The sequence below is a fragment of the Thalassophryne amazonica genome, chromosome 1 (assembly GCF_902500255.1).
Source record: "Thalassophryne amazonica chromosome 1, fThaAma1.1, whole genome shotgun sequence".
NCBI classification, from domain to species: domain Eukaryota; kingdom Metazoa; phylum Chordata; class Actinopteri; order Batrachoidiformes; family Batrachoididae; genus Thalassophryne; species Thalassophryne amazonica.
Window position 1 is genome coordinate 21,541,843 of NC_047103.1, and position 24,754 is coordinate 21,566,596.

Sequence of the window (24,754 nt, forward strand, 5' to 3'; positions counted from 1 at the left end):
TCGTCACCCACAAGGGGGTTTGACGTGAACGGTACACAAACTTGCACACAGCTGTTTTTGTCATTTCGGAAGACATTCCAGTGATTTACATCAATTCCTAGGGACTTAAACTTTAACTACAACATACCAAAACCCTCACGCTTTATAAGTGGTTCTCTAACTTTCGGATGGGCCCCCATGAGAGCTCCAGACCCATAGCAGGAGGTCCTGCCAGCTGGTGAGAAAACGTGAGACAAACTTCCAATTGTATTCCATCCAGTTGCATTGAATTTGTCGGATGTCCAGGCCAGCAGCCACCTGTACTCTCAACCTTCACACACACATTATCCAATATTATCACTTACTGAGGCGTTGCTGGGCCGGTATCATAGATTTACATTTACGCTACCTGGCTATACCTGTCTGCAGTAGCGGGTGGGTATCCCAATACCCGCCCACTGTGCATAAACTGATGATGCAGTCCAAGAACTGTCCGCAGAGGAAAAGATGAAAAGGCGAGAAGTGTGTGTTGATCCCAATATGGATATTACAGATGATTATATCATGGATAGTCCGACAATGAGCAGCAGCCAAAACAGCCAACTTGATGAGGATGAACTGGCAAATTTGGAGAGCCAACATGACAAAAGTTAAAGTGAGCCAACTTTTTATGTACACGTTTGCTGGGTGTTGTGTGTTTTGAAATGACATTAAATATTGTTAATGTGATTCCACGTGTTGTGTATCTCAGTAACTGATAATAATGCAAATAACATGCAGTTGTCATGCGGTATCCATTTTCAGAGTCCCTCTGCCTAATATCTATCATTTTGGGCGACTGGGCATGGACGGAGGGACTCAGAACATGCATACCGCCCTCCAAAAGCATGTTATTGTATTAATATGTTGACTTATACATATATAAATATACAGGACTTATATTGTCCGGTATACTTTATGTGTACACTGGACAACAGCTGCATATGTCTTGTACAAGTCATCATTAATAACCCTTTCATACCACAGATGCAGGTTTGACCTGAACACGTGTTGGATGCGGATCAATTCCTCCTTGATATCATCCACACAGGATGCAAAATGCATTTCTTCATACGCCGCTGGCATTTCACCAGATCTGTTGGTGTAGTTGATTCTGAGCAGCATACATAACGTATGCATAATACAATAATGTAACTACAATTGTTACAATCTAACTCTGCTGTGTGTTTGTCAGAACACACAGCAGATATGTATGTAACTTGTTGAGAACTCTTCACAAATGTTAAAATGTTATTTTAGGGAATTAGATGTTTTTTTGCCATTGAGCGGATGGAATAGGAGTTGGGCTACCAATATGTAGACCTGAGGAAGTAACCTGTGATGGACTGGCATCCTGTCTATTCTAGACTCTCATCTGTTTAATGCTGCTGTTTCTGGATATAAGCACCAGCACCAATGGTCCTCAATGCTTACACAGGACGTATTTCTTTCACTGCTCTAACCTAATCATGACATACTGTAACTCAAACCAAACAAAAACCTTTCAGCCTGTAACTGAATGGTTTGTGTCCACCAACAGAAGGCAAGTCGATAAAATATCCATAATTACTACACAGGCCCTGAGGCCTATCAGACTGAAGCTTATCCTCAGAGACGGTTGCAGTGTCGCACGAAATTCTTCACCTATGAAAGAACTGATGTGAGAGAGCTATGTGCATCCACGCGGCCTGACCGCGCACAAGTTTACATCGAGGTTTGGGGAAACACATATAAAACAAATACAAACCCAATATTTTTATTACAAAACAAATCTATAAGAGTTATCAGTAATAAACCACATCGTGAGCAGTGTTGCCACAGTTACTTTGAAAAAGTAATCCAATTACTGATTACTGATTACTCCTTGAAAAAGTAACTTAGTTACTTTACTGATTACTCAATTGTAAAAGTAACTAAGTTAGATTACTAGTTACTTTTTTAGTTACTTTCCCCAGCTGACGACAACAACCCATGTCAACATGACAATGATACCTGTTTTGCCAAAACTCACTTTATAGTCACCCTTTCTTGACTTCAATGAAAACAAAATACTTGTTTTATAAAAAGTAAAATAAAGACCTCTTTCTTGACCTCATATTTAACTGTTGACAGCACTGTAACAGTAAAACTTGCAATTTCAAACCTACATTGTTTATAAATGTAACTATTAAATTCTAACATTTTTCTAACATTTAAATTCTCTAAACATTTTACTTGTTGAAATTATTATTATTTTAAGCAGTATTAGTAGTTGTAGTACAAAACGGCTTCAAAACTGGACCTTTAATCTAGGGGTGTTGTGAGGGGGGCACATCCTTGCCCCATGCCCCCATTCCATCTGGATTCGCCCCTGCTTTGGCGTTTGAGCTCAAAGAATGGATAACATTTATTTATGCAGAAAACAGGACCAGATTTACAGGTAAGAAGGTTTTATTGCGTTTTCACATCATGTGGTCCTCAGAAAGAGAGTTTAGGTGCATTTGAGTGGAAAACAGTGTTAGTTGTTGACGCGTCGCGGAGGATCAGCTGTTTTTAACGAGACGATACAGAGCGGCTCAGCTCAGAATTCTAAATAAAGGAGGGGAAAAAGTATAAAAATGTCTTTGTAAAGCTCAGTGCAGGTGTGCTGATCACCGCGCTTTAAGAGGTGAGGACGAGTCGAGCAGCTGCAAAAAAACGCGGATGAAAAGCTCACAGCTCGCTGAAAGTGGGCAGTTCAGTCGAACCCGACCTCCTGCCCACGGACCAAGTTTAATGCTGCTATCGACCCACAATGAAAAATAATAGTAACGCACAGTGACATGGAGAAGTAACTTTAATCTGATTACTGATTTGGAAAGATTAACGCATTAGATTACTCGTTACTAAAAAAAGTGGTCAGATTAGAGTAACGCGTTACCGGCATCACTGATCGTGAGCCAACAAACCCACTTTTTCTCTGTTTATATATTTTGAAATTCTGGGACTTGGCTGATTATATTACAATACAAATTATGTATAAAGTTAAAAATAAACTTTTACCTCAACATGTCCAGGAACTGTTTAAAATGAGGGATTCCAGCTATAATTTGAGAGGGACATTAGTATTTGATAAATTAAAGACTGCAAAAAGTCATTGTATTTCCATAAAAGGTGTAAATTTTTGGAATAACTGTTCTGACAGCATTAAATTATCTGGTACCTTAGTTGGCTTAAAAAGACTGTATAAAAACAATATAATTACTTATTATAGTATGATGAATTAGGTGAACTGAGTTTGTTATTGGTTTTTTGATTGTACGTTGTGCACTATTGTTTTTTTGTGTTGAGAAAGTTTAGTTCACTATATTGTCTATGCTTGTTTTGTTTTTTTCTTTTTTGGTACTTGTTGTTTTATACACACATATATATATATATATATATATATATACACACACACACACACACACTATATAGTATAGTATACTATACTATACTGTACTGTACTGTACTGCGGAAGATCTCCCTGTGTTTGAAACGTGGACACATGATGAAGTAAAACTTAACTTATATTTCTCAGAACTTCCAAACAAATAACACAAATACTTGATAGCTAACATAAAATAAAGAATTAGCACAGATATTATCTAACAATTCCCAAGGCTAGATCTTGCTAATTTACTGTTGGCGGTCATTATTCAGTGAAGGTCTTTAAAAACATTCTGACACAATCTGTGTTAACTGTCCTTCTGTGCCGAGTACAAATATACTCTCCATACTATGATTAAGAATAAGCTTTGGAATAAAGCATGCTTTTTTCCTCTGACACAATCAAATCCAGACATACCTGATGGCACCAGCAGAGAGGTGACCGTAGGAGCCACTGGTGGAGGAGCTGGATCGAGAGTTGCTGAGCATGGTGACGAGAGAGTTGGGTGAGTTGCGGATCATGGTCTGCAGGTCAAAGCTGTGCTCGGAGAGGGGTGAGATGGGCAGCGGGCGCTTCCTGCTGGGCCGTGATGGCAGCCTCGGGCTTGAGAACCGAGAGCCTGCAGGGATGGAGAAAAAGGAGGAGGAGGAGGAGGTGAGTCCTAAAGGACGAAATATTCAATGAAAGTGTCTCAGAGAAAGGTTCTAGTCTCATACAGTCCATGCAAGTGTTGTTCTGAGAAGTATATATTAAGTTATATTCCTTATAATTATTCCAAAAGTCTGGTCTTTCAGTTTGAGATCATGATTTATTAATTTAATTGAATCATTCTCTAAGATGCAGAATGTTGCTCTCATTTAGATCTTCTTCTTGTTTTACAGTGCTTAGCATCAAGCTTATCGGGGCAGTTCCACCATCTTCTGCTCTGGTGTATGAATCAGTTCTAGGAGCAACTTGTCAAACATGTAGCGTAAAGAATACCATGTCATAACCATACATGATAATGCTATACTTATTTCCATATATGTCGCTTCACAATATAAGTCACAGGCCCTCCCAAGCTAGTTAAAAATGACATAGTCCAGAAAATATAGCATGTCAATCAATCAATCAATCAATCAATTTTTTTATATAGCGCCAAATCACAACAAACAGTTGCCCCAAGGTGCTTTATATTGTAAGGCAAGGCCATACAATAATTATGTAAAGGTTTTGGTATTAAACTTTATTTTATTAAAACAATATATAAATAAAGGCCCAGTTTGACCTTTGACTCCAGTAAAACTCAATCTTTGCAGTACGTCAGACAGCATTGGTGGTTGAGAGCACATGATGTATTCTGTATTATGCATTTGAACATTTTTCCTGAAAATGAGTGGAAACACCTCTTTTGACCTTTGACCTCAATGAACTTTCCCCTTTTCTGTATCTCAGTCTGACCCTGCAGAGCATATTTTAAGCTTGAAGTACTCGGAAACAATAAGTTTATATTTGATCCATTTTCCTGACAGTGACCAGAAATGCCTGCTGTGACCTTTGACCCCCAATAAAACGTCACCTCGCTGTATCTCAGTAAAGCGCTGAGCCTAGACTGCAGATTTTGGTCTTAAATTACTCAGTGACATCAGCTTGTGGCGTTGACTGCTTCCTAAAAATGAGTTACAGGTGAAAAGAGAGCAGTTGGTGGTTTATCTGTTATTTTTGTTCGTCTTCATCCAAACTCTAACCAGATGACATTTTTGTCAGTCATGGGACAAAAGGCTCGTCTGAGTGAGTGTTCGGCTGTCACTTGATGCACTGCTTGCATTTGATCCATGAGAAAACACGCCTTTTATGTTGGAGAAATGTTCTGACTGTGTATGCTAATATTTAATCAAGTCCAATTTGACTCATTATTCAAATGCAGTCAGTGTTGACTGGAAATACTAAAGAGGGGTTTGAAAAGGTAAAAGGCAGAAATGGCACAACCATTCTCTGTGCACGCACAATGAGCCACGGGTAGGGATTAAAACATGACTTTTGTTGTCTTTTCACATGGAGATGTCACAGACAAGACAAGAAAAAACAGATGAAAATGGGGGGTGGGGGTGGGGGGGGGGCGAATGGGGTAAAAGCGCTGAGGGGATGTCGCGCTTTTGTACATGAAGTGACACAATGACTTGTGTGACTCAAGACTTGAAAATAAAACATTTTGAGTTATTCCACAAAGGCAAACAAAAAACAGCTTACCCGGCGCTGATAACCCTCCCCCCACCCACCGCCCCCCACCCCACTTCCATATTTGCGTCCCCCACAATCCATCCATCTCTAAATGCTCCATCTCTCAACTGACACATCCAGCGATTACAGAACGCTCCATTCACATGGTAATCAGACTGTGTGCATGTGGATCTGTGTACGTGTGCGTATGTTTGGCTCTGTGGCATTCTGGCACGTGCAGGCCTGAGGTTCCAATGCAGCGTAAAACCTTACGGAGAAGAACAGCCTGATATCTTGTCAGAATTGTGTGGAAAATCCAAGACAAAACATTTAAAACGCATTGACAAAACTCTGGACACTGAGTCTACCAAAGTTTGAACTGACTCAAAGTAATTTCAATAAGCGTAAGCCAGTTTTAAATAAAGGAGATGAATAAATAAAGAGCCAATTATTTTGATAATTGATTAATCATTTGTCATTTACTCAGATATTACTCAGATACTTACTTTAACTTTTCGGCAGAACAAAAGTGGGATGTGAAGTAATATCTTTTTGTTTTAATTAAAGCAATGTCAGAGCTAGGGCATAACTGGGTCTGTCTGGGGTTTGAGCTTTAAAGCTGTAGGGCCTTTCAAATTTCACAAAACTGAAAATTTTGTTTCTACCGAAATCCAAACATTTTATTTTTATTTTTGTAACATGCTGCAAAATTACAGATCATTTTAATGAACAGGACATATTTATGTGGGGTGAAACTACTAGTCAATATTGTCTTTTTCTTCATCGTCGTCATGCAAACTAACTACAGGAGGAAGCGCATGTGCGCATTTGTGAGGTTTTAAGATTACCTGTGACCCATCTTAAGTTAACATCCATACGATTTCTTTTAAATCACTTCCTAATCTACCAGATGTTGGTCATAGCATTGACTCCTTGAATTTCTCCCCCTCGGGGTTGAAATTCTAAAATGTTCCCAGACAGCATGATTTTTTATCACATTGGCAATATCATAGTATGAATCCCTTATCTAAATGCTAAGGAATAAAATTCTAGTGGTGCCAAAGAAAATTATTTTTATGAGTTAAAGCTTAAAAAACATCCCAGTGGCACCATACCTTTAAAATCAGGTCCGTTAGGCTGAAGGAAGCCATACATATGAAAATATGTATGGCTATGAAAAATGAATAAAGCTCTTGGGGTTATCAAACTTATCAAACAAACATGAAGGTTGTGATGTCAATTTGGAATAAGGTAAAGGCAAAGAAAATGTGCAAAAGAAATGCATCATGATATGCATCATGCATATCATGATGCATCATTATATGCATCATGATGCATATAATGTATCAGACATCCAATGTATCGTATCATACCCATCAATTGTTACTCAAAAGCATATCAAACAGTTTTCAGGAAACACCATGGAGGGTGGGGCAAGAACTAACAGCCATTAGATTTTGGTGCAGGTTCAAAATTTTAAAATTGGGTTTTGGAAAAAAAATGGTCTAATTACGTAAATGTGCATTTGTGGCATCTTCGTAGAAAGCATTCATTCTGTAAAGTGCAAAAGTCCCTTCATCCATGTTCAGCCAAAACTGTAAAGTCCTAATGTGCAAAGCAGCCTTTGATCAATCGTCTCTGTCAGTAAGAGCAGCACGCTTATAGTGCTCTTTATCAGCAGAGATCAACTCAGTGCTTAAAAAGTTGAAATCTATATCTCAAACAACAACCAAGATTGTTGCACCACAGATGTCATGCACATGACTCACATGTTCACGCTATCATACCAATATATTTCCTATATAAATTAAACTTTTGTCTTTTAAATTGTATTTTTTATGATTTGAGTAGATTTTTTTAAATTGTGTTTCAAAGTTTAACTGCAGATAGGAGAGAAAATTAGCTTAAACTCTACAGTTGACATGTAATGCATTTTCCACATTGGTTTTGTATGTATCACACCTGCCAAATAAATAAATCAATTAAAGCTGTATGGGCTTTGAAGTTTCTATGATTTAAGTCATACATTTTTTATATAAATATAAACTATTCACAATTTTACTTTGGTCATGTGCTTGAAAACTCAATTTCCCAGCATGCTGTTCAAGAATCAAAGGGCACCTGCTTGGTTATGTCTGCTACTGTTAGCTTCACGGAGCTGAAGAAAGGCAGCAGACCTTTAATTGTGACTGAAAGTGCCAAGAAATTATGTAAAAAAGAAAGAAATTCAGTAACGGACGCAGCTAGTCCACACTGGCCACCAGAGATCTCTTTGGGAAAAGCTACAGATAATATCTGGAGTTATTTCACATTGCTGGACAGGTAAAATAACACTCACACAGATCGGCTATGTCTGTTGTTAGTTGCAGTTACAATTTTGCAGGGGTTGCCAAAATCACTCAATGGGAAGACCAACATTTTTTTCATTGTTTGCTTAAAATGTTTTTGTTTTTTTGGAACTGTAGCTGTGTAATTCTGATTTCCCAGTTTCCATTGAATGCAGCATGAACTTTTAACCTTGTGCTTCCTCCTTCATGTCCTCTGCAAAATCTGACGGAGAACATTCACAAGATTTGCCATGGATTAGCCCAAAAATAAACCTTTTATTAGCTGTAATTTTCAGATATACCACAGAAATAAAGGTACTTTGTGATAACTACATTTAAAGAAAAACATTTTGTCAAGCTTGTGAAAAATCAAATTTAACACTCATTTAATAAATCTGAATCCAATTTTCTTTCTTTCTTTTTTCTCCTTTCTTCTCTAAATCAAGGGCTAATGCAGGGGGCTGTATCCTTCAATGTTGAAGGGAAGAAAAAAATCTTGGTCCACAACAAAGTTTACTGGATTAGTCAGTGACTCATGTTCAATACCAAGTTTCATGAAATTCACTTTATGTGGTTTTGAAAACTGCCTGTGACTTACTGACTCATAAAGCAGAAATCTCATAAAATAAAAAAATAAAAACTGTCCATGCTTAAATGGATGTCAGATGGGTTGGGGTTATTGTGGTTCAAGGGCTCAGTTATTAAGTGTAACTACTTTTGAACCGATATGGATTGTTTGGGGGGGGCTGATATTGAGAATAGAGAGTAAACAAATTTGTGATACAGATATATTTTCCGATATAGAAAAGTGTTTATTTCGCTGGTATTTTTACAAAACAAGACAAAATGCTAAACATATTAGATTTATACATAAATACTACTCTCGAAAAGCGCATTCCACATACCAATGTATGTCACGCCACCGTCACGTTGCCTTCACTCTAATTGGCGGTCGCTGTGTCACATCACTTAGAAAATACATAAAATAGACTTTTCATCTATTTTGGCCTTGCCGAGCTGGTGGTATAGCAAACACATGTCTCCTGTTGCTGTACAACGCCCACTCTGATTGAAAATAAATTACAGCTGATCACTTTGCCTCTGTCTCTTGTAGCTAATGTGACCAAGGGGTGATGGGGGTCACAGCCAGCATTGTAAGCCATGCCATCTGAGTGCCCTGTGCTAGACAAACTACATGATGACACTATTTTTTTGCATTGCTTATTTGGTAAAATAAGTTTTCATATCTGCAAAAATAACAGCGACAACGAAATGTTCATGAAAGACCCATATCAACTGAGATTATCGGCCAAACGCTACATCGGTCGGGCTCTACTTTAGATTTTTTTAACACTTTTTTGTGTCTCTGCCTCTTTCCTTTTTTAATTTGTAGTTTTATACTGTCTAAACAAATGGGCTGATATTTCAAGCCCTCGCCTCTTCGTCTTTATAGATGCTTAAATGTTGCCGATTTGTGATGTTGCATTAGCTCAATTAATATGACTCCTATGGAAACGCGTAACACATTTCTGTCCAGGCGAATCTTCCATTCGTGAGTTAAACCAAAATGTTAGTAATGCACCAACATCTCACTGGCAAAAAATGTTTTTAAAATATGGCTGATCCATCCGTAAAACTTTCATCTCAGTCGGAGCTCCATATTGGCAGAGACAGTGACAGAACGGATCACAATACCCCTCCAGGGTCCGGGGCGAGGGTAACAAGCCGACTCCACGTGAGCGTGAGGGACAGCCTCCACTTGTAGTGAATTAGGAAGGGGGAGTGGGGGGGAGCAGGAATCCCACCACTGCAAAGCCCCGTGGGAGTGGTGTTTATTAATGCACGGCTCAAATGATAAATCTACCAACCGGTGAGAGAGAGAGGAGCGTCTTGGCTTGTAGCAGGACTGTCCCTCTAATTTCCTCTTGATTTATGGACGGGACGGCTGGTTACACGGCCCATCATTAATTTTCGCGGCCACAGAGGGTTCAGAGAGGCCAGACTGATGGCACTGGAAATAAAAGATGGCTCCAAAACTGTTGTTGAACCCTTGCCGACACATTTCGGGGGGCCACCTGAGAGGAGCACTCTGGGGACGGCTGCAGCAAGAATACAATACTGTTTTTGTTTTGTTTTTGTTTTTTAATCCAACAGAAAACTTGATTTAGGAGACGAAAAGGAAGAATTAAAGTGGCAACAATCCTTAAAAAAAGATGACACTTCACTACTTTTGTGGATGTTTTAATACAGATTTCTTAAATTATTCTGATCCCATATAACTAGAAATAATTATGACTCTGACATACCATTTAACTGACTTTCATTAGATTTTTAAAACTGATGTAAGTTTTTGTAAGAGCGGTTCATAAGTGTTGGCTCATATTTGGAATGGAAAAACACACTCAAAAACTGAAAAGGTTGGGTTGTGTGTTATATTAACATTTTGTTTATAGTTTTCTTCAAATGCTTAAAGTTAAACCTATCTTTGTTGAGTTCATTTACTTGTATGAACTTACTGCTTTTACTTTTAATTACACTTTGTGGAATTTGTTGACAAAATAAATGTAATTTAAGTAATTTTCAATAATATTCCTTCAGTTCTTTCAGCATTGATTACGGCTACATGCTAATGTAGCTAGTACGGTCATTAGCCAATTATTAAAACATAAAAATGACACCATGTTTGATAAATCATTGTTCGCATAGCCTGAAATTGTCATCTCAAATTCAGCCAACTTAAAATTTCACAGGATCCTGAAAACTATTTTTTGAACGTTAAAGCTAATTTTTTGTAGTGTGACGGGATTTGTACTATACATCATAGTTTTAAACAAAAATTACATTTATCTGTTTTTAGAATAGATTTCACTTTGGCATGCAGTGTTTTAGAAAAGGCAGATGCTATTAGCACCCAAGTAGCCATATCCACCAGCGCTAAACTCTTAGTTCAAGCAAGCATTTAACCACAGAACAAGTCTGCTCAGTGGACTCTTTAAATTTGAGTTATGCAAACAGCAAAAAACACAGCACTGTTGGAAATGGTATAATTTATGTTTACTTTTCATATTAGTGTCTTACTTCATAACATTCTGCTACTGAGGTGAGTAGCTAACGGCTTATGTTAAAGTGACGTGCAACCATGCATTTTCGGGGGCATGACAAGATGAATACTGTGACTTTTGCCAGCCAGAATGATTTGAAGCAACAGGCTGAAATCAAAACAAGAAGCAGTCTTAATGGTCTACTTCTTAATCGATGAGGTTAGATATCAAGGTAATGTTTGGTAATTCACTGTGTTAGCAGACATCTGTGCTTTAAACTGTGCTGCTAACCAGCTAGATAGTTTTGTCAAATGGTACGTTTTAAAGCATTTCCATGCTTCAACTACATTAACCTAACGGAGTAATAATAACACACTAAAGGCCAGCCTGGACAGCTTATTGGGGTTGTATGCCCATGATCATTAAATACATTCATTATTAGTTTTGACCGACAGTTGAGGTTCATAGACATCTTAATCGTAATCACGTTCTCGCTGGGGAGGCCGAGATTTCGTTGTCAGTGTAAACAAGCGTTTGCGACAACTTGTATGCAACATTGCGTCATTATCCGGTTGTTAAGCGCTGACGTAACGCATCACGTGATAAATCTGTTTCCGGGTCCAAAGACCTCCAAGTTTACAGTTGAAGTTATGTCTGTTTGATCCTTTTAAGGATTTACAGTTTAAGTTTAGTTTGTGTTTACATTGTGCGCAAACCTCCGTCCCTCCCTTCTCCGCCTCCACCTCTGTTAACTGCATTCGTCTGGTTCTATGGTCAGAACACTTAAGAAAACTTTTTTTTCTTTTACTTTACCTATTTTATTATGCACAGGTAAAATATACATATCTGTTTGTTAATAAAAAATTATTTATTACAATAAACAGGACGTTAAAGTGCAAACTTCACTTTCTCCCCGAACGACATGAACAGGAAGCGATCGCAGCTCACAGCAACTCCCATTGAAAATAATGGAGAAACAACCTGAGCGTCTGACATTTTTACATAAAACAAACGCAGTAACAATGTCTAAAAACCCAGTTAATATATCCAGGAGAGTTTTAGGCACAATATACAGAGTTTTATGTTGCGATGTTAATGCTGTTGTCCGTGTGCAACGGTGTAAGTGCAGCCTGATCAGAGCGTCTCAGTGCAGTCCTCAATGTTAATGACAGCGCGCCTTTTTTGTTTGGAGCCGGAAGTTGAAAATCACATGATGCGTTACGTCACACTTAACAACCGGATGGCGGCGAGTTCAACCAAAATATGTATTTAGGTGTTTATTTTAAGATAATCGTGAGTCTTTAATGTGGGTGGGGAGAGTTGTATTTACAATGGTTTCACCATGCTTGTCGCCACCTTGATTGTGATAGCCACAATCATAAGCTAGTAAGCTAGCATGGATCACATAGTAGTGCACAGGCCACAACTGCAAGCTAGGTAAACCACCTGTGACCCAATAATAACAATTATGTGAAAAAAAGTGCTTTTGTACTATCCAGTACTGTCTTATAAAGAGTGCTACATTATACTGCTCTGTTTTGCAAATCTGTGAGGGAAGATTTTTTTTTTTTTCATTTTTACTCCAATAACTAGCTACGATAAGAATTTTTTTCTTTTTTATTCAATGCCCTGCCTGATCTCTTCTTGCTTGTCATTCGACACTGCCTATTTGGGGTTTTTACGTATCCCATAATCCCTTGCGTGCCAGAGAGTCGCTGCAGTCAAAACAACATAGAGAATCCACACAGTGACAATTGTAAATGAATATTATACTACAAAAATGTAATTTTTTTTATGCTTTTCGTCACGTTAATAAGAGACTGCTGCATACCCTGAAAACTTGCTAAAACAATTATAACAAAAAATCCGTGTCTGCTACGTTTAATCTGCGTGGAATTTAATAAATGCAAACCGAATTTCAGACATATTATACATATTACTCTGGAACAAAGAGGACAAACAGTGTTGTAAAGAACAATAATCAAGACGTTAAAGAGCAAACTTCACTTTCCCCCAGAACGACATGATCAGGAAGCGAGCGTAGCTCACAGCAGCTCCCACTGAAAATAACAGCCTGTGATTCTCGCATGTTTACATAAAAAAAATGCAGTAACAACGTCTATAAACCCAGAGAATATATTCACGAGAGTTTTAGGCACAATATAAAAATAGTTTTATGTTGCAGTGTTAATTGTGTTGTCCGTGTGCAGCGGTTAAAGTGAAGCGTGATCAGAGTGTATCAATGCAGTTCTCAATGTTACTGAGATCTCGCAGCGCAGCGACCTCTCTGAAGTTTTGCGGGATTTGAAACCTGAAAAGCCTCAATAGGAAAGAAATAGAATGGCAGAGAACCTAATGCCAACTGCACGGATGAAAATCCGATGAAAATTCCACAAGAAACGCATGTGGGCTCACAGGTGATCAGCCATATTGCTCATGTGATGGGATGAGATGAACAATCAGCGTACTAATGAGGTGAATAACAGTTCAGGAAGGGTAATCAATAAACATGATTCACCAGGTTAGCTAGATATAGTGTTCAGTATAATTAAACAGGGCAAAACGTGCACCTGTTAATAAAAAAATAATAATAATAATATGGTTAGAAAAAAGAAAAATCTGTATCGGCTAATAAAGACACACAACTATAGAAATTAGTGTGGTGATCCATGTGAGTTATTGCACTAATTAGGCCATAAGGAGGTAGACAATAGCTCATTACAGCCAAATAGGCAGGACAGGCTCATTGTTTCATTAGCTCAGCTCTCTGTGAAGGTAATTATATTGATGTGACGTCAACTAAAATAGCTGCTATAACACAGTTATCAGGGAACACGTCCTGATGGACTCCACTTGGTCTTTTTTTTTTATCCAACAAAGCTTTAAAGTGTTTTTGAGGTGTGGAACACACATTGGTGAAATGTGCAGAGTTATTACCAGCAATGATCACAGGCGATTCTTAAATGAGAAGAACGCATCTCCACTTGAATTTGTCCTTAATTGTTTTGTTTCAGTCCATTAATCTTAAAAAGTGACAAAGAAGAAAGGATTTCACCAGTGATGAATGGTGGGACATTCCATTTCCCACTTAATAGCAATTAATTTTATGATACCCGCACTAGTTTGGCTAGTTTTAATTAGTTTGTTCTGAGGAATCATTGGAACTTCAACCCGGATTTCCATGAAAGCCAGCGTCTGTCTGACTAAATACATCCTCATCAAAGGCAAGGAGGTGACGCTGTCCGACCTCGCTAAGATTCCGTGTGCCTTTAATTTCCGATTTACACTTTTAAAATAACTCATTAGCATAAGTCCTCCTCACACAGACCTGAGCCCAACACAACGAGACAAAAGCTCATTTAAATCATGTCAAAGTTGCAGGTCGGTTGGTTTACAGCTTGATTTATATTTAGTACAGACGTCAGTGGAACAGGACCGTGAAGAGTTGATTTCCCACTGGGACCACCCACACTAAAACGAGCAGGTAAAGCTACGCATTTATAACGTGCTAATGTGCAATCCTGGACATCTGCACGTGAAAACGTGTATCGAAGCATTTGTTAAATATTAGTTTGTGTTCAATTGTTGTATGAATATCCAGTAATTTCACTGTTACATGTACTTCGGATGACAGAATACTGCCACTACTAATAGTTATGTGAATTGACACAGGCTAGAATGCGAGCAAAGCTTTGGTTGCAGGAATTAAGTTTAGTAGTTGATCAAAGATTTTAAATTTTTCCCTTTTTTGTTGTTGTTTTTAAAGATAATGGTAGTGTCAACCTATAATCCAGATCCCTATGACGTGTCACATTACACTATGGTGGTTCTACTGTACCAGGTGGAACCAAAATTTGTGGCAAGGGCCCTTGATGTAAAATTCTCCTTTCTGGTCTGCAGTTGGATCAGGGAATTATAAAACATGAAAACTGATCCACTAGTAGATGAAAGTAAAGCTAAAGCTAACCAACCTGTACTTCAGAATGACAACAACCTGTGATAGTTGTGAAATATTTTACCGTGTAAAAGGTGTTCCACAAATGTTCAGCAGCAGAAGATCCTAACCTGGTGCCACCTTGTGTGTGAGACCAGAAACGTCCATACGGGAGGGGGTGCTCGGAGCTGCTCACCTGGTTTTGTTACAGTACACAACGACACCCGAGGATTACCATGTGCCACAAGGCATTCTGAGTTCCAACTTGTGAGTACGAGTGAAGAACTAGAAAGAAGGTTTGCTTTCGGTTCCTGCTTCAGCTTGACTATGACATCTGAAAATGCATAGTCTAAAGAATTTGACATAAATGACAAGATGGAGGACTTGACCATGGATAGGGAAGTGCGGGATGAGCTGCTTGGTCTGCTGCCACTGTGACCGGGACCCGGATACGTGTCAGAAATTGAATGAATGTGTGAATGAAGAGATATGCATGTTACTTAAGCAAAATGATGATGATGATGATAATAATAATAATAATAATAATAATAATAATAATGGGACAAATTAAAGCAATAGATTAAGATTAAGCACTATATTAACTAGATTAGGCAAATTAAAGAATCAGATGTGCTCTGAGTTAAGGTGTGCATATCTTTATCAAGATCCAAAAAAATCCCAAATACCAATGTTTAAAAAGTCTTGTATCATATCATGACTTTTTGTTTTTTGTTTTTTTTGCAGATACACGCACAAACTGAACATCTCTATTCCAAGTTAGTCCAAAGGATTTCACCAACTGCATGAAAAAATTAAAAATTCTACCTCCACTCCTTTATTCTGATCTGTTCTCAACAGGGCCAGTACTTAAAAAAAATCATGGAAGATTGTAATCAGAGGCAAAGCATCACGAGGGTGTACTGGTTTATTTTATTTTGTTTATTTAAAAAAAAATCTATATAGAAAAATATCTGAGCCAGGTTCTATTGCTGCATCTCTCTCAATAATAATAATAAAAAAAATAATTATCACCCTGGCCAATGTTGCAAATAACTGCTTTATAAGGTTGAAATGACACAGAACTGCAGTACTGTGTTCACTCGTTATTTGGAACCAAAAGTTCAGTGTGGTTCTGTAGCAAAGCTGCACCCTGTAGGCTTAAAATCTGGCTCATATGTGCTTCCATAAACTGTTGTCTCAATCATAACTCATGCAGACTTACTCTCCATGGCCTGCAGGTATTCCATGTGGAGCGCACTGGCACCGGCTGCTCCAGCCGTGGACACTGCAGACGGGATCAGGTCGGTGGTGTACGGGCTGCGGTGGCCCGCCAGCAGGGCCATCTGGTGGTAGTACTCTGCTGTGGTCAGACCTGTGTGAGGAGCTGAGCCGGGACAAAAGGTCAGGTCAACAAAGGCGGGATGAACAGAGACGGAAAAGAGGTACAGTTAGGAGCAGATAAAGGAAAAAAGAGGGGGGAAAGCACCTGCGATGCGCTTTAAGCTGCATTCATTTACCTGAGCTGATAATCAGCTCAGCAGAACAGTAATGAGCACATTAGCAACAACATCAAGCTGAGCAAAACAGCTGCATGGGGAGCGTCACCTGAAATGGAGAGTCTCGCTGGGGATTACCGGATGCTTGCTCAGAGATTACAGTGAGTGTGCATTAGGTTTTGATTAATGCGTCTGCGCCCAGCGCGCCATAAACAACACAATCCTTAGAAAGTCTTTTCTTCTCGGTTCCTCGATCGCTCGGAGAGCGTGCACGCGTGCACGTGTGCAGAAGGAGAACGCGGGCATCTTTTGCCAGAGACGGCGCCTGTGTCTGACGTGCATCACGGCTGCAGTCTGCAGATACGCGACCTGCGCCTTCACTCTGCTCCCTTAAACTGTGAGGGGAAAACAAAAGGCCTAAATCTGCACAGATAGAGCCGCATGCATAAAGATGCAGCAAATGATTTGGCCCCCACTTTATTCTTCTTTAGCAAGTCATTCTCGTACTTACAGAGTGCTGCAAGTCGTTGAACCGTAGCCTAGAAATATAAACATCTGGTGGTGGGCTTCCATACGTAAATATTGTAAGAAAGGGAGAAGAAGAAGACTAACAGTGTGGCTTTGGATATAAATGTGGAATCAGTTCAGAGCCAAAAATTGCTGGAGCTCTTTAATAAAGAGATTTCCTCCTAAAGCCGGTCTGTATGCCTGCAATATGCACCCGTGATTGGTTCAATAGATGTAAGAAAAATTTCTAAATTAATTCGGTCTGGGTATTATTTCTCCAATGGAAGGGGGAGTTCCTTAATTGTCTCCGTGGTTCCGCCTCAGCTTTGCTTTTGCATGCAAACATAATGTGGCCCATTCAGAGTGCGTGCACAGAAAAGGGCTTTGCAGAATTTCTAAATCACAAATTCTGGCATGTGAGCCCGATCCTGGGGGCAGAATGAGGAGTTGGGGGTAAGGCTGTCGGTGTGAAGCTCGACGTGGAGAAGCGGAGCTGCGCCCCGAGGACTCGGCAAGCCACCGGGTGCTCCTTGAGTACAACAATAGGATCAGGAGCGAGTCTGGTTCTGAACCCCACCTCATAGCAAAATACTGCAAGGGAGGAGCAAAGGGAGCCGTGAAAGCAAATCTGCGGCAGCGAGAGGGTGGCACTAAATCCCACCCACTTGAAATCTCCATTAGATTCAATTGGTTCAGAATGCTGCTGCCAGACTTTTGACACGGAGCAGAAAGTTTGACCACATTACGCCAATCTTGGCATCCCTGCACTGGCTTCCTGTTTCTGCAAGATCGGATTTTAAAGTATTGATTTTAGTTTATAAAATTGTTCATGGACTTGCACCTCCCTATCTGGCTGACTTGATAAGCCCCTATGTACCAGCTCGGGCCCTGCATTCTCAGGGTGCAGGAATTCTGTGTGTTCCCAGGGTGAATAAGAAGTCTGCCGGTCACAGAGCTTTCTCCTATCGTGCCCCAGCTCTGTGGAACGATCTGCCGGCACACATTCGGCAGTCGGACACTGTGGAGACCTTTAAATCACGTTTAAAGACTCATTTATTTTCCCTGTTTTATCATTAGTGTTATGATGTGTTTTTAATCTTGTACTTTTTTACTGCTGTTTTTTTCTTATGGTTGTTTTTATTGTGTTTTAAATTTTTAACTGTTTTTATGTTGTGAAGCGCCTTGAGACGATTTTGTCGTGAATTGGCGCTATATAAATTAATAAATTTGAAAAATCTTTCTATTCAAATGAAGTTTTTGGTTAAAAAAAATCTTTTGCATATTGAGGAAGGAGCCTCCCTGTAAGCACGGCGATACACTAACAACATAAAAACTGATGGTTTAATTAATCATGGGATTGATTAAAGGAGTAATTAGGTGCCTCATTCACACTTCTCGCAGTGTTATGAACTGAAAGGAGATCGTGTGGTAGGTTGGAGAAACTATTTTGATTTAAAGTGAACTGGGACTGGTGCACATTATGTTGTGGTTACGGAAAATTAGAGGGTAGAGAGTTTCAGCTTGAGCATACGCTTCCTGTTTGCAACGTTGGAGTGCAGGAGAGCAAGCGCCGAGTAGACGTACTGCAACTAATAACAAACCTGGATCAGATGAAGCCACGTCGTGGTGATGAAGATGTGGATCTGAGACCTACAGTGGGTCTCTGGTGCTGACGAACAGCCGAAAACGGAGAACACAAGGGCTGCTTTTAGCACATCTAGTGTACTCTAAAGTCTCAAAAACACAATTTCATCATGTGTTTCTGCATGAAACACGCAATGAAACAGATATTTAACTTTGGCTTTTAAACAGTGCAAAGTGGCTGCTCTTTTATGTGAAGATTGCGCCGTGTTACTAGTCAGCCATGAGACCACAACCAATTTTGATCTAATCTGTACTGCCTAAATTGACTAAACAACAGTTAAAATCCAGCCTAAATCTACTGTGGTGTATAAAAATGTGTATGATACCCTTCCCAGAGTGGTAGCTAAAGCTAGGTCAGGGTCAATGAAGGATTACACAGAGGTCAGAATTTAAAAATACCCCAATCAGTCTGTATTAACTGGCAAATTGTTCCATAAAAACAGTAGAAGAAGAAAGAGAAAGAAAAAGCCCTCTGTACAGGGCGTACAAATAGACAGGGTTCAGCATAAAATAAGCCTTTATGCAGATGATGTCTTAATTTATATCTCAAATCCAGAGATATCGATACCCACGCTACTTTATATTATTGGTTTATTTGGTGAGATTTCTTGAAAGATATGTCCTTATAAGGATTAAAAAGTACTATCTATGACTGAAGATTATAGAGTTATAGAATAAAAACAGCAATCCAAATGGTCACAAAGACTGCTTTCAATTTATACAGGGGTCCAAAAATAAAACTGCTTCAATTTTGGCAAAAGGTGATGCAAATTATTGGTTGATCTCATAGGATAAAAAAAAAACAACTAAAGTTTTAAATGGTAAATGGACTGTATTGATATGGCGCTTTTCCATCTGAATCAGAAGCTCAACACGCTTTTACAGTTTTGACTGTTTTGAATGCTTTGTCTCCAAAGTAAAGTTTAAACGTCAGTGTACACTGATTTGTATGACATGACGTCTTGCCACAAAACGTGATTAGTAAGCATAACTGATGGTGTACACTATTCCTTTTTAAAATCTGATGAGCTTAATAGGATTTTTTTTTTACCAAAATGGAGCGAATTTATCTTCTGACCGCTGTACAAATGGATATTAGCCTTTGTAGCCATTTTTGCTCCATAACTCCATAACATTTGGTCATAGGTAGTCCAACCTATACCTTTTCCTAATCTTTACGATAAGACATATAATGTGTTTTTATGTTTTGGAGCATTTTTTAAATTTGATCCCTGTGGAATCCTTTAGTGACACTTACCTGGATACAGCTACCTGTCTGGTGGTTACATTTTTATAGGTTATGGTATATTAAGGCAAGATTGGAAGTGATGTTGTAAAACCTGCCTAGCCCATGGATGACAGGAGCTGCTGCTGTTTTTTGCAGCCATGTTGCAGGTGAATGGGCTGGAGCAAGTACTGTATATTATACTTAAGAGGATATACTGAACGATCATCAGTGCTTCTCTCATATCTGCATTTACAAAAATACATCAACACAAAACATGCTAATAATTCTGTTGTGTGAACGTTGCAGAGTGACAGACACAACTCCCCCATAAAACTGTAGCTTCAGGCTGATGTTTGCTTTTAAAGATCTAGTCATTGCCAGGTTTTACCGTTTTACTGCTTTTAATTGGAAGAAATAATATAAAGGGAAGCAAGTTGATCAACCTCCTTGACAAGTTGATAAGCACCTACAGAGTTAATTGACATTTCACGCGGTTTACCGTGGAATCATATCCACTCGCTGCAGTGTTATTTTAATGGCTAAACTGTGTGATGTCACAAATAAATAAAATTATGATTCATATGGATCCTTTGGAGATGTACAGGTAGACTTTTATCATGAAATGACAACTGTGGGGATTTTTGTTTTTGTTTTTTTGTTTTTTCCACTGATAAGAAGCAGTGGAACAAACTGAAATGACTTTTTTATCCCGGAACGTGTTCTGGAGAACAGCCCGTCTTGACCACTTTTAATTGATTTCCCAGCCCACTTCCATGTCGAGATCTCAGGGAACAAACGTTCCCCCTAGGACAGCGTAATGACCACCTCCCTCCTCTAACCCTGAACACCAATGCGACCCACCGTCAGCGTGCTGAGTGTAACTGTATGTGACCCGCCGCTCAGTGATGTGTACTCCAGAGGTCTCTGACTTTACTCACAGATCAAAAAGATTAGCCTCCCTCCAACCTGCAACCCCAACCACACTTAAAATACTCCCATCCATTCGTTGCCTCTCTCAGATAACATCTGAGCCACCCGTGGGTCTTAATAGAGATGGATCTGGTTGCCTGTCTGCTGACCTCCGATTTCAAACAGGAATTAAATCAATGTAGTGAATCGAGATTCAATCTAACCACAATGAGCAACTTTAGTGATTATTTTTAAACTGAGGTCTTATTGCCCGTTTCTTGGGCTGCATGCAGATGTGTATGAGCGTGCACGTGCACTACACTTCATGTGTTGTGCACTTTACTCACCATCTGCAGGGCTGAGGCCCCGTGTGGCTGAAAGAACGGAGATGGACGGGCTGCTGTGCAGCGAGCGGATGTAGTCCATGTACGGGTTGATGTACGGGTGCGGCGGGTGAAAAGGTGACTCCGCCCCCACAGAAGGGTTCCGCTGTGGCGAGATCCGGATCAGGGATATGTCGGAGAAAGCTGGACTGCCCGCCAGCGCAGGAGGCCTGCCGGGAAAAATGAAGGAGAGCATCAATCTGTGTTGTGAACGTGCAAATTTGGCAGCGACTATGACTGATTGTCATTATGTCATTTTACTGATATTCTTTTTTATTGTTTATTTTATAAAGTTTCAAATAAGAGTACTAGTCACAAATCCAGATATTTTTTAACAACCTGTCAGTTTATTTTGAAGATTCATTCCCAGTTTGTTAATGGTTTAGATGAAATTTTAACCATTTTAAAATTGTTAATAAAGTATGCAGGTTTAAACTCAGAAATTAGTTTAGAGCCTGACATCTGTTCAACAGATTTTGACTTGGATTGGCATGACAGAAGTCAAAAGATTATCCTCCTCCACCTCCTTGACCATATTTTTGCATATATTTTTTATAATACACGTTTCACACCAGACACCTGCGTTGTTGAAGGCAAGGTGTCACTTTAAAAAGATATAAAATTGATGATCTTTGTGATGTTTGTCAGACAGCAGCTTGTGAAATCGGCCACTGCGTAACACCTGAATCAGGACTGCCTGCGGCCTGTGGGCCACGTTTGGCCCGGTGTCCCCTCTGAAAATGGGTGTGCCCTACCTTCACTGCGCATGCATCAGAAACGGATTCTGTCTGACTCTCTAACCCAAAGCGATCAAAGAGAATAATGTGATTATTAACCAACAGATGACAAAATAAAACATCTTAAATCATTCTCAAGTCAGTTTTAAGCAGAAACGAGACAATAATCATCTCATTTCGCTACTGATGCTCTAAAATGACATAGGTGCACATCTGAGTCTGGCGCTCTGATCGCTTCTCATCTTTTATTATGAAATAATACTGAATTTATGTGGAAAAGATTGTTGTACAAAAGCTTCAGATATCTGTCACAGAGATAAATGATGACTGGAGTGCAGTTTGAAGCAGAAACGAGGTGATAATCAGTGAATCACTGATGACACTGCGAAATGGTGCATGTGCAGTGAAGGCACAGCGAACTGATTTTTAGGGGGGAGCAATTCGGTCAGCAACACCGGCTTCTATTTGGGGCATCAAGAATTAAACTTTCAAGAAAATAGTAGGTGCATATATAACTTGAACTCTGCCAGTGATGACAATAAGTATGCACACTAAATTTATCTTTAAACAAATATATTACACCTTAGAGATAGGGTGAGAAGCTCAGTCATCCGTGAGGAGCTCGGAGTAGAGCCGTCGCTCCTTCACTTTGAGAGGAGCCACCTGAGGTGGTTTGGGCATCTGGTAAGGATGCTCCCTGAGTGCCTCCCTAGGGAGGTGTTCCAGGCACGATCACCTGGGAGGAAACCCTGGGGACAACTCAGGACTAGGTGGAGAGATTATATCTCCACACTGGCCTGGAAACGCCTCGATATCCACCAGTCAGAGGTGGTCAATGTGGCCCCGGCAAGGGAAGTGTGGGGCCCCCAACTGGAGTGATTGCCCTCGTGACCTGACCATGGGTAAGCGGTTGAAGATGATGATGATGATGATGACAAATATATTGTTTGCCCCATACGGTTGGCATCAGTGAGGTTAGTGATGCTGAAACTGAGTGATTCTAGGTGTTAAGTAGGATTTCCTCAATAATTAGCACAAGTTAATTATCACTTCTGTTTTTCTGAGCACTTTTTCACAAGTTTGAAATGGTTTCAACCCATTTGTCCATAGTGTAGCAAAACCAGTTGCCTAAGAAAAAAAAAAAATCCTTATTTCAGAAACTAATAGTCAGCAGCTGGGCATTGCTAAGGTTTTGTTATTTTACTATGCTTCTGTTTAGCACAACATATTGAAATTAAAGGGAGATAAATTTGAGTGTATTTATATCCAAATCAGGTAAAGGTGCAGCACCTTTGTTAAATATGAATGACAAATCCCCAGTTTGACGGGTCAAAAACCTCTAAAAGTATGTAGCCGAATCTGTGTCCAAGTCACCAATCAAGACTTCACTGTTATAAATACAGATGGTTTACTACAAAAACTAAACCACTGAAGACTCAACAGCATTAAGACCAAAACAGCAAGCAAGTCCTGAAATGACAATTTAATATGTGATTAAGTCGAATTATGTTTCACCATAAGACATGCTGTAAATCCTTCACACAGTATGGACATAAATATCTAACTTTAAAATGAAAAGTCTGCTTTCCATTAAGAAGATTATGTTTACATTACTGTTTGTTTGTTTGTTCATTTGTTTGTCAACTGATATCTCAAACACACATGAATGGATTTCTATCAAATTTGATGGGATTTGGTCCTGGGTTTTAAGAGGAACCCATTAAATTTTGGGTCAGCTATGGGGGGGGGGGGGGGGGGGGGGTTAAAGAATACCCAAGAAGAATATCAAAGGAAAAACTCTCCCAATGAAAAAAGAAAGATAAGAGGAAAATATCAACAGAAACAATGTTAACACAAGACTGTTGAACCTTGTCAGAGGTTTATGTTCTCCAAGTGCTTTTCTAGTTTGATTTCAACTCCAATATACTGGAGTAGAGACTGAAAGCAGTAATAATAATAATAATAATAGTAGTAGTAGTAGTAATAATGCTAATGACCAAATATTTATGGACGTAACTAAATGCCTTGAATGATGAATGAATTGACACCGACTATTCGTTTAGTTTCAGGTTCAGGTCTTATGTCGCCACCTTACAGACACTGTTGGCATTTCGCTAAACATGCGGTTCTAAGCTGAAGTTATTGTACTTGGCCCCACAAATCTTAGAAACATGGTGTCTAACCAGATCCTTACTCTGGATGGCATTACCCTGACCTCTAGTAATACTGTGAGAAATCTTGGAGTCATTTTTGATCAGGATATGTCATTCAATGCACATATTAAACAAATATGTAGGACTGCTTTTTTGCATTTGTGCAATATCTCTAAAATTAGAAAGGTCTTGTCTCAGAGTGATGCTGAAAAACTAATTCATGCATTTATTTCCTCTAGGCTGGACTATTGTAATTCATTATTATCAGGTTGTCCTAAAAGTTTCCTGAAAAGCCTTCAGTTAATTCAAAATGCTGCAGCTAGAGTACTAACGGGGACTAGAAGGAGAGAGCATATCTCACCCATATTGGCCTCTCTTCATTGGCGTCCTGTTAATTCTAGAATAGAATTTAAAATTCTTCTTCTTACTTATAAGGTTTTGAATAATCAGGTCCCATCTAATCTTAGGGACCTCATAGTACCATATCACCCCAATAGAGCGCTTCGCTCTCAGACTGCAGGCTTACTTGTAGTTCCTAGGGTTTGTAAGAGTAGAATGGGAGGCAGAGCCTTCAGCTTTCAGGCTCCTCTCCTCTGGAACCAGCTCCCAATTCGGATCAAGGAGACAGACACCCTCTCTACTTTTAAGATTAGGCTTAAAACTTTCCTTTTTGCTAAAGCTTATAGTTAGGGCTGGATCAGGTGACCCTGAACCATCCCTTAGTTATGCTGCTATAGACTTAGACTGCTGGGGGGTTCCCATGATGCACTGTTTCTTTCTCTTTTTGCTC

General features: G+C 39.4%; 1 protein-coding gene across 1 annotated transcript in view; it reads right to left on the reverse strand.

Moving 5' to 3' along the window:
* gli3 (GLI family zinc finger 3) overlaps nt 1-24,754 on the reverse strand; it is a 240,705-nt gene that overhangs the window by 42,917 nt on the left and 173,034 nt on the right. The window contains exons 5-7 of the mRNA XM_034166901.1: nt 21,039-21,244; nt 16,130-16,291; nt 3,824-4,025 (exon numbers count right to left, since the gene is read on the reverse strand). Coding sequence (XP_034022792.1) covers nt 3,824-4,025; nt 16,130-16,291; nt 21,039-21,244 — 570 coding nt within the window. The remainder of the gene's footprint in view (nt 1-3,823; nt 4,026-16,129; nt 16,292-21,038; nt 21,245-24,754) is intronic.